General features: G+C 36.1%; 1 protein-coding gene across 1 annotated transcript; it reads left to right on the top strand.

The window, feature by feature from the left end:
* The first annotated feature begins 380 nt into the window (after nucleotides 1–380).
* On the top strand, nucleotides 381–3,177 carry LOC130987924 (probable inactive receptor kinase At1g48480). The gene is made up of 2 exons (XM_057911632.1): nucleotides 381–1,930; nucleotides 2,455–3,177. Exons 1-2 carry the CDS (start codon nucleotides 637–639, stop codon nucleotides 3,063–3,065), a joined length of 1,905 nt encoding a protein of 634 aa, XP_057767615.1. The 5' UTR covers nucleotides 381–636; the 3' UTR covers nucleotides 3,066–3,177.
* The last annotated feature ends 6,733 nt before the right edge of the window (nucleotides 3,178–9,910 follow it).

The following is a 9,910-nucleotide window of genomic DNA, read 5'->3' as shown; positions in this document are numbered from 1 at the left end:
CTTTCGCCTAAAAAAAATATGAATAATAAATAACATGTCATTAATTTACAACGAATTTTAAATTTTAAAACAAAATTCAAAATTTTATAACATGCATACTAAATGAGTCTAAAAATATATATATATACCAAAATGAAAATACAATCTTTACCATGAAGGTGCTAGACTAGCAAAATCAGTGTGCTACAAATCACTAATTTATTAAAAAATTATTTAAATTAAATTGGGCTTTATCTGAGGCCGAGAGTAATTATTTTGTGAGTTCTATTAGAGTTACCAAGAATTTAGCAGTTGTATTAAACCATGAATTTAGGAGCATGTGAATATGTGACTATTATAAATTGATTGTAGATATATTTGGTATCTCTACTAACCAATGAATCTATTATATAAATAAATTATTTTTTTCTCTCTCCCTCTCTATAGAGTACCCTCATTCCCAGCCTGGATCCCTCTCTCTCTATCTCTACCTGTGCCACTCTCTCTCTCTCTCTCACACACACACAAATATACCAGAGCAGAGAACACGCAGATATACATACACACACACACATTGATAGTGTCAGTCACACCTCGAGTGATTCCTCCACCCCATAATTCGCCCCCTTTCTCTCTCTCGCTCACACACACTCGACAATGGCGACTGCACAGCTCCCAGCAATGGTGCTGCTCCTCGTCGTCCTCGTCTCCGCCGCCAGCGGCGCAGATCTCTCCAGCGACCGCGCCGCCCTCTTAGCCCTCCGGTCGGCGGTGGGGGGGCGCACCCTCTTCTGGAACACCACCGCCAGCAGCCCATGCAACTGGGCCGGCGTCCTCTGCGAAGACAACCGCGTCACCGTCCTCCGCCTCCCCGCCGCCTCCCTCTTCGGCGCCCTCCCCGCCTCCGCCCTCTCCAACCTCACCGCCCTCCGCACCCTCAGCCTCCGCCTCAACCACCTCTCCGGCCCCCTCCCCCCCGACCTCTCCTCCCTCTCCCAGCTCCGCAACCTCTACCTCCAGGGCAACCACTTCTCCGGCCCCACCCCGCCATCCCTCTTCTCCCTCCACGCCCTAGTCAGACTCAATCTCGCCGACAACAATTTCTCCGGCACAATTCCCTCCGCCTTCAACAATCTGACCCGCCTCCGCACCCTTTTCTTGGAGAATAATCGCTTCGCCGGAAATCTCCCCGACATTGACCTCCCAAATCTCGACCAATTCAACGTCTCTTTCAATAACCTAAACGGCTCCGTTCCGAAAGGGCTCGTGCGCAAATCGAAGGACTCGTTTCTCGGCACTTCGCTCTGCGGGAAGCCTCTGGATACCGTCTGTGCCGACAATGCCGGCCAAACTCCGTCTATCGCCGCCGAGCCCACCACTGGGGGGAAGAAGAAGAAGCTCTCCGGCGGCGCCATTGCCGGAATTGCGATTGGATCTGTCCTCGGGCTGCTTCTCCTGCTCTTGCTACTGCTTGTCCTGTGTAGGAAGCGGAGCGGGAAGAAGGCGCGCTCAGTCGACGTCGCGGCGTTCAAGAATCAAGAAAACGAGACCGCCGCCGCCGCGGCGGGGGAGGCGGTGGAGACCGCGAATGGGGTCGCGAAGAGCAACAGCGAGAGCAATGCGGCTGTGAATGCGAAGAAGCTGGTTTTCTTCGGTGGCGCGGCGAGGGTGTTCGATTTGGAGGAGCTGCTGAGGGCGTCGGCGGAGGTGTTGGGGAAGGGGACGTTTGGAACGGCGTACAAGGCGGTGCTGGAGGTGGGAACGGTGGTGGCTGTGAAGAGGCTCAAGGATGTGACCATTTCGGAGAAGGAATTCAAGGACAAGATTGAGAGTGTTGGAGCTATGGATCATCACAATTTGGTGCCTCTTAGAGCTTACTACTATAGTAGGGAGGAGAAGCTTCTTGTCTATGACTATATGCCAATGGGAAGCCTCTCTGCACTCTTACATGGTCAGTTTCCATTTTTTGCAATTCTTCTTGATGCATTATGATTGTTATTTGTTAACTCATCTGATTCAAGAAAATGAGGATTCTTTAATTTCATTGATGTCATAGTTTTTATGGTCTAATTTGGGATAAAAGTTGTGTAATCCAATTAGGGTTCATCAGTCCCCAATTGGGGTTCATTAATCCCTAACTTGGGTTTACTTAAATTATTTGATTGAGATGGTGATGTGTGTTTTAGTGCAGCTGTATAGTGTGTGCTGATATAATCATCAAAATTTAAGTGTCAACTTGCTTTAGGTGGAGTTGGTGAGATAATTACCTCTTGCTGCTGCTGTCTTGCAATCTAAATATTGTGTGACCTAACTACCTTTTAATATTAGTCATTGATTGTTTGAGGTGGTGATTAGATTAATTTGTTATTTGTGGTTGTTCTTCAACAATGCCTGTAGCATATGCAATCCAGATTGTTTGAAAACTAGAACTGTTTGATTGGTGATGGCAAAATCTTGGTGGCTGTTGTTGATCAGGAAACAAGGGAGGCGGCCGGACGCCGTTGAACTGGGAGATGAGGTCCGGCATCGCCCTCGGAGCTGCACGAGGCATCGAATACCTCCACCTGCAAGGCCCCGGCGTCTCCCACGGCAACATCAAGTCGTCCAACATCCTCCTCACCAAGTCACACGACGCGCGCGTCTCAGACTTCGGCCTCAGCCATCTGGTCGGGCCCCCGTCCTCCCCTACCCGCGTGGCTGGCTACCGCGCCCCGGAGGTGACCGATCCCCGCAGGGTCTCCCAGCAGGCCGACGTCTACAGCTTCGGCGTCCTCCTGCTGGAGCTGCTCACGGGGAAGGCGCCCACGCACGCCCTCCTGAACGAGGACGGGGTGGACCTGCCGCGGTGGGTGCAGTCCGTGGTCCGGGAGGAGTGGACCTCCGAGGTGTTCGACCTCGAGCTCCTCCGCCACCACAACCTCGAGGAGGAGATGGTGCAGCTCCTCCAGCTCGGGATCGACTGCACGGCTCAGTACCCCGACAACCGCCCCTCGATCTCTCAGGTCGCCGCCCGCATCGAGGAGCTCCGCTCCTCGAGCTTGACAGGATTTCAAGAACAGCCCGATCAAGTGAGCGAAACAGATTGATTGATTCTAGTTGAGAAAAATAGCATCAACAATTTTTAATGAATCTTGATCTCTGCTTGAACTAGTTGTACTCGTTTGTTAAATTTGGGCTCATAATTCTTGTTTGTCATCATCAACAGCTCATATTTTTTTAGTACAATTATCTCTTATTTTGACTGTGGGGTGGGGTGGGGTGGGGTGGGGGGGGGGGGGGTTGGGGGATATCACTTCCATTTGTTCTTGTTGGGTGGAATATGGTTGCTGTAATTATTACTTAGCTTTAACTTTTTTTTTTCCTCTTTATTATTTTTTTCTTTTTTGCTTTTCTTTCTTTTGAGTGAGCTTTTCTTTTTCATGTTGCTTGAGAACATGTGGATTGTACCCTAGGGTACAAGGTGTAACAGCTGCCTGCTCTTGGTGAATTTATTTCTGTAATCCAAGGCCATGGTTGGATCAATTAGTAAATACATTTGTTTACTTTTTTATTCGATCAAGTATGGAGAAGTTTTTTGACAAGGTAGGGCTGCATTTATGGATTAAACTACCAAGAAATATCTCAAGCTTTCAATTTTTTAATAGGATTAATTGCATGCTGCAAATTCGAGATGAAAATTTAAGAGATATTCTGTTTTGATTATTTTTTTTTCTTTAAATATTTTCAAATTTCGTTTTTTAGATATACAAGATACATTAGTGTATAATAACAATTCTAATTAGATATAATTAAAATGAATAAGGTTGAATGTACTCCCTTCGTCCTATGAAGCAAGACCTAGTTCTTTTCGGCACGGGAATTAAGAAATTGGTATTTTGTGTGTTAAGTGTGGTAGGTGAAAAAGTGAAAGGGGAATAAAGAGTAAATTTTTTGTTATTTTTAGAAATTGGTTTTGTTTCGTGGAACAGACCAAAAAAGAAACTTGGTCTTGCTTCATGGGACGGAAGGAGTACATAAATTTTTGCATTAAGGTTTCGATCCCTCTTGGGAACGAATTGGTGATTGGAGATATAAGGTGGAGTTTGGTGAATGGAGAGATAAGGTGGTTCTTGGAGTGGATGGGGAACTAACTACTAACATCTAACATGACTTTCACCGATCAAAAAAAAAAAAAAAAAAAAAAAAAAAAAATTCCCTTCGTCTTCATATAAATGTCATATGATACAAAACTATGCATACCAAGAAGGAGGAGTATAATTTTACATACGCACCCTTAATTATAGTATTTCATAGCTTTAAGATTTCAAATTTTGACTCTCTCCTCTCTCTCTCTCTTCATTAAGTGGAGTAGAAAATAAAAAGAATACATTTAATTCTAATACTCAGATACGGATAGAATTAAAAGTTTAACTTAATTTTACTCTAAAATTTTGCAATATAAAAGGGACAAAAAAACTCTATAATATGAAACTTATTTGAAGATGGTGGGAGCATAAATGTTTAGAACTAAGTGCAACTTTAAAAGTAAAATGAAATATTTGGATTAGGGTCTTTTATAGCAATTCGGTCTACATCATGAGTATCAAAATGGTTGACTCGATATCCTATCTTGCTTTCAATTTCATTTTTGTTTTAAATGCAAATATTGGGAATTACTAATTTGTAATTTTCGAGAAGCCGTGTTATTCTGCTAAACACGTAAAAAGGTTTGATATATTCAACTAAGGAAATAAGAGTTTGATATGTTTATAGACGGTAGCGTTCAATGAAGAACACGAACATACTCATGTTCATAAAATTATATTAAACATATCGGTCATTTCTATGAACGTTTATATATTCAACATAAAAATTCATTGAACATGGCGTGAACATATACTCAAATTTGGGGGTTCTGGGGTTCGACCTCTTATATGTTCAACATAAAAATTCATTGAACACGGTGTGAATCATTTTGTATTTGTTATAACCTATAATCATTTGATTTTTTTAAATATACATTTGGTTGCAAAAAGTTGAGATTGTAGGTTAATCTAGTACAATGATTATCTGACTCACTGCACGGCAAATATATCACTGCTAGGTGGATTTTTCATAAGAATTTAATTATGACAGCAAATTACATGAATTTATTACAGTCATAATTATATGTCACGGTATTTACCGCCAACATAATTCATTATACCGCTGACATATTCCATTATACTGCAGGTATAATTCATTTTACGATCGACATATTTGATTATACCGCTGGTATAATTTATTTTATTGCTGACATATTTGATTATACCATCGAGCGCATAATTCATACATAATTAATGAGGAAATAATATGTCAAATGAGGTCAATTTCTACAAAATCAAAAATCTTTGTTAACTTTGTCAGTTGGAATATATAAAATACAAATAGTTATGTAATGTAATAATTTGAAAAAAATGGATATTTCTTATAGACAACTTTGCAAAGTTGAATATTTCTATATATTATAAATTTATATCCGGCAATTTGGCCATTTTGATTGTGATTCTTTGTGATTAATCCATTTGGTTATGAACTTGTGTTGTTTTCCATTTTATTTGGTTTTTGTTATGGTCATCTTTGAAAACTATATACATGCAAATTTATTCATCACCATTTATAAGATAGCATATTCCATGCGCATCACTCATATTTAGTCTATAAAAGTATTGCGTGCGTGTGTTAACCAAGCGGTAAGGGGTTAATGACTGAGGCCAAAGGTCTTGGATTCGAGTCCCCTGAAGCGCGACCTTTAAATTTCTTTATTTAATACTGTTAATTTATCAATCTAAATTAAATATTAACGGTGATACTCACAAATAATGAACGACATATTCTATGTAAGCTCTATATAAATATATTTATGAAATTAAGAATTTTGGAACTAATACTATACTATGTAAGATCTTATATTTAGTTTTTTTTTTTTTCTCTTCCTTACTTGCGAGAATTATTCTCAAACCTAAACCAGGATGAATTTGATTGAGAAAAAAATCTAACGAATTGTCATGAATTGTCGGTCAAATTAGGTGAATATATATATGTTGAATTTTTTTTCTTTTTTAGCAACCAAAAACTAAAATAAACCTAACTGTAATAATAAATAAAGCCAACAATATCGGTTGGGACCAAATGCGCACCTGTTTGTAATGAATAAACTTATAAATGTTTAGAAATAGAGGTTTAGTGAAGGTGACAGCTATCTGCAATCTCACCATGATAAAAAGGAGTGACGATGTTGAGAATTCATAATAAAGTGTAACATTAAAAAAAACTTCTAAAATGTAAAATTATACTCATATATTTGTTGCCAGTAAAAAGATAAAGGTAAAATTGGTGGTCCACAAATTGCTATCTAATCAGATTGTGTCTGGTTTTGAGGTCCATGGTGTTTCAATTTTTCACTTTTTAGATCCTTAAAATTTAAAATAATACCTTAAAAAATTGATTTAATATAAACATGTGATGGATTTGACTAAATAAATATTTGGCTATTTGGGTGGAAACTCACTTACCGTCAAACTCACTAGTATTTAAAATAGAGGAATACTAATTTTACTCTCGTCATGCACAATATGATCTAATTAAAATAATAATAAAAAAATTAATTTATGATTATTAGGAAAGTAAAATTCAAGATTTATTTATCTTATATAAATAACTTTAATTGATATAATATGATAAAGATAATGATGAAATCACTTATAGTTGAAGATGTAGAAAATCAATGACGAATGCCTTAACAATATATTATTATCTAATGAATAATATTATATTATTATTAAAATTTTCATCAAATATGTAGATATTTTTTCTTTCAAAGTTTCTGTTAGTCCAGAAATAGTTTTTGCTCCCTAACTATTGACTCGAGTATCAAATAAATTATGTAGCATTTGTGCCAATGACCTCCCTTGTGAGAGGTCTTGGGTTCAATCTCGCGTGTGTGATGTAATTTTTTCATTTTTATGTGGATAGTGTTTCTACCTTTGTGTGATGTAAAGATCTCGGCTATGTCCGAATTGCTATTCATGACAATTTCAACATTTTTTTTGTTCAGCAGTGTTTATTCGATATGTTGAGTTAAAATGACATATTTCATGGCTGAAAATATTGGGAATGCTCTCATTGCAAAATAAAATATTGGTGTTATATAGTTAGCACGTTGTTAAGAAGAGTGTGACAATTGCAAACACAAATGTGATGTTTTTTTTTTTGGGGAAAGTTAACCTTGTGAAGAAATTGGTTTGTAACTATGATAGTATGATGGTATAATTGATCTTGATTTATTATGAAGGTTATATAAAATAAATTAATAATTAAATAATTCAGTCCCACAAAAAAGGAACGACAAACTGGAGGTTGTGTCTAGACTTTTTTTTTTTTTGATATTAGGTTGTGTCTAGACTTCAATTTGTATAATAAATCTAAGAGTGAGAAAGAAAGAAGATTGGATCTACAAGGACCTATCAATTGGAATAATCTAATTTTCCACAATTTTAAATATGATGCAATTACAAAACAACACTAAAAAAATCGACAAATTGAATGAACTTAACTTAACATCCACAAATTCCTAGACTCTTTATTATTTCTACGATCTCGTGCCATTTTTTCTTTTTGGAATTTTGAATTTTAAATTTTGAATTTCAAAATTGAATTATGTAATACATTAAATAGTATAATAACTTAAAAATCAATATTTTAGTCTACCTTGCGACATAAATGATTGGACAAATAGTATCTATATTTGCAAAGGGATTTAAAAAAAATGTGTTGCGATTTGGCAGTATTTGGTGTTGTAGATTATTGAAGTTAATATGGAAGGAAAGAAACAAAAATTGTATCATTGAACCCAAAAGATAAGATTTTTTCATGTGATAACAAAACTAGAGAATGGGGCCTCAAAATAAATAAATAAATAAAAACTCGAAACTGAGTTATGTGAATGAGTGGTCCAAATAACTCTCTCCCTCTTTGTCTTTTATTAATTATTGTTTTTTTCTTTTTTAATTGGGGCCTATTTCTGTCTTTTCTTCACTTAATACAATATTTTGGCAAACTATTTTCAGCTTTCGTTTCAGGAAATCATTGAGCGACGCCATACCTAATTTTGGTTTTCATTTATTGCTAGTCTTTTGAGGTTTATGTGTAGAATTATAAGTTGTTTTTGTGTTTTACTTTTCACTCAAAAACAAAACTTAGGTTATATTTCAAAAAAAAAAAATTGCAATCTGAGTTGTGTTTATGTTTTCACTCAAAAACAAAACTTTGTTATATTTCTTAAAAAATTGCAATATAAGTTGTGTTTCTGTTTTCACTCAAAAACAAAACTTAGGTTATATTTCTAAAAAAAAAATGCAATATAATTTGTGCTTGTGTTTTCACTCAAAAACAAAACTTGGTTATATAAGTGTGTTGTGATCGACTTCCAATAAAGTAAGCAAAAGTGCAAAATGGAAAATATCGAACTTTTTTTCATGAAAGATACCCACAAGATAAAAAAAAATACATATTCCCTCTGTTCTTGAAAAGTATATCACTTTTTTCATTTTCATCTGTTTCCTTAAAAATATATCACGTCTGTTTTAAAACGTGACCCTACACAACTTCTCACATATTTATCCTTTAAAAATACCGCACCTAAAAAATAGTGATTCCCTTTTTCGACTCAACACATTATCTACTAAATATTTCTTAAAATTCATGTCGCCCATCAAGTGATACATTTATTAGGGACGAAGGGAGTATAAATTTTATCGACTCCTTTGTTAGTTTGCTAGTATTTTTAAAAAATTTGTTATTACTCAAAAAATGAAAAAATACACTCACTCTAACTCTTTAAGTGACTCAAATCTCCAACCTATTAATTAAAGAAGAAGTGTCTTATCAACAGATTCCGCTTCTCTTAGTTTGCAAGTATTTAATCTGATATAAGATGTTGTAGTCGATTTTTTCAGTTGATGTTTAAATTTATATAGAAATGTGATGTTTCAGTGTTGATGCACAATTACACAACAAGACAAGGATATTTCATAACACACTTTTGTCGTGTAGTGATGTATTTTGGGCCAACAAAGTTGTAAGTGCTAGCAAGATCTACACTATCTTTCTCAAATGATTTTGTCATTTCTAAGATGAACAAAAGATAAAAAACAAAAATGTCATGCCAAATAAATATTCTACATGAAAAAATTGTTTATAAATGCATAAATATCTGATTTGTGGAATATAGTGATCCAATACAGCATGTGAGCATGGTGTAAAATAGTGTGCTGGGCCGGGAACTTGGGCTTTATTCAGATTGGGCTGTTTGAGTTTGTTCATTATTATCCAGCCCAAAACTTATAAATTAGTCATCTATAATAGTGTGCTGGATTTTAGTTTCCAAGAAATTATTTATGGTTACTTAATGTCAGTGGTTACCTTATTCAGCAGTAACTAATATAATTACAGATTTTACATTATGTTCCATGAGTTCCTTACAGTAGTACAGTAAATGGGAAAAAAATTATAAAAATGTCACAAAACGTTTAAACTACTCCAACGGTTAAGAAACTTACTTTTGAGGGAAAAATTGATGTAATCCACACTAATTAAATACTACATTTTTTTACTCAAAAAGGAAAACGAGCCTATTTTAGTAGGACCTTCCAAAATGAAAAACGAGCCTATTCTAGTGGGATGGAGGGAGTATAACACTTTGGTAACCAATCTCTTAAAAATATAACAAAAATATCCCAAGTCTGAATTCATGTTTCCTTTTTTTCCTTAAAAAAGCTGTTTTTTTACAACTAAAACTTAGAAAAGATTGACGAAAATCAACAAATTTTCCAGTGAGAAGAAAAATACTGAAACTCACATATTATAGCATACCTTAATATACTTTTCATCCATGTAATGTGATATTATATCT

Source organism: Salvia miltiorrhiza, chromosome 6 (genome assembly GCF_028751815.1).
Source record: "Salvia miltiorrhiza cultivar Shanhuang (shh) chromosome 6, IMPLAD_Smil_shh, whole genome shotgun sequence".
In the NCBI taxonomy this organism is placed as follows: Eukaryota; Viridiplantae; Streptophyta; class Magnoliopsida; order Lamiales; family Lamiaceae; genus Salvia; species Salvia miltiorrhiza.
The sequence above is the reverse complement of the archived record's forward strand: the minus strand, read 5'-3'. Positions and strand labels throughout refer to the sequence as shown.

Coding starts and splice junctions, on each gene's coding strand:
- LOC130987924 (XM_057911632.1), top strand. CDS start 637: ATGGCGACTGCACAGCTCCCAGCAATGGTGCTGCTCCTCGTCGTCCTC. Junction 1,931..2,454: donor CCTCTCTGCACTCTTACATG/GTCAGTTTCCAT, acceptor GTTGTTGATCAG/GAAACAAGGGAGGCGGCCGG.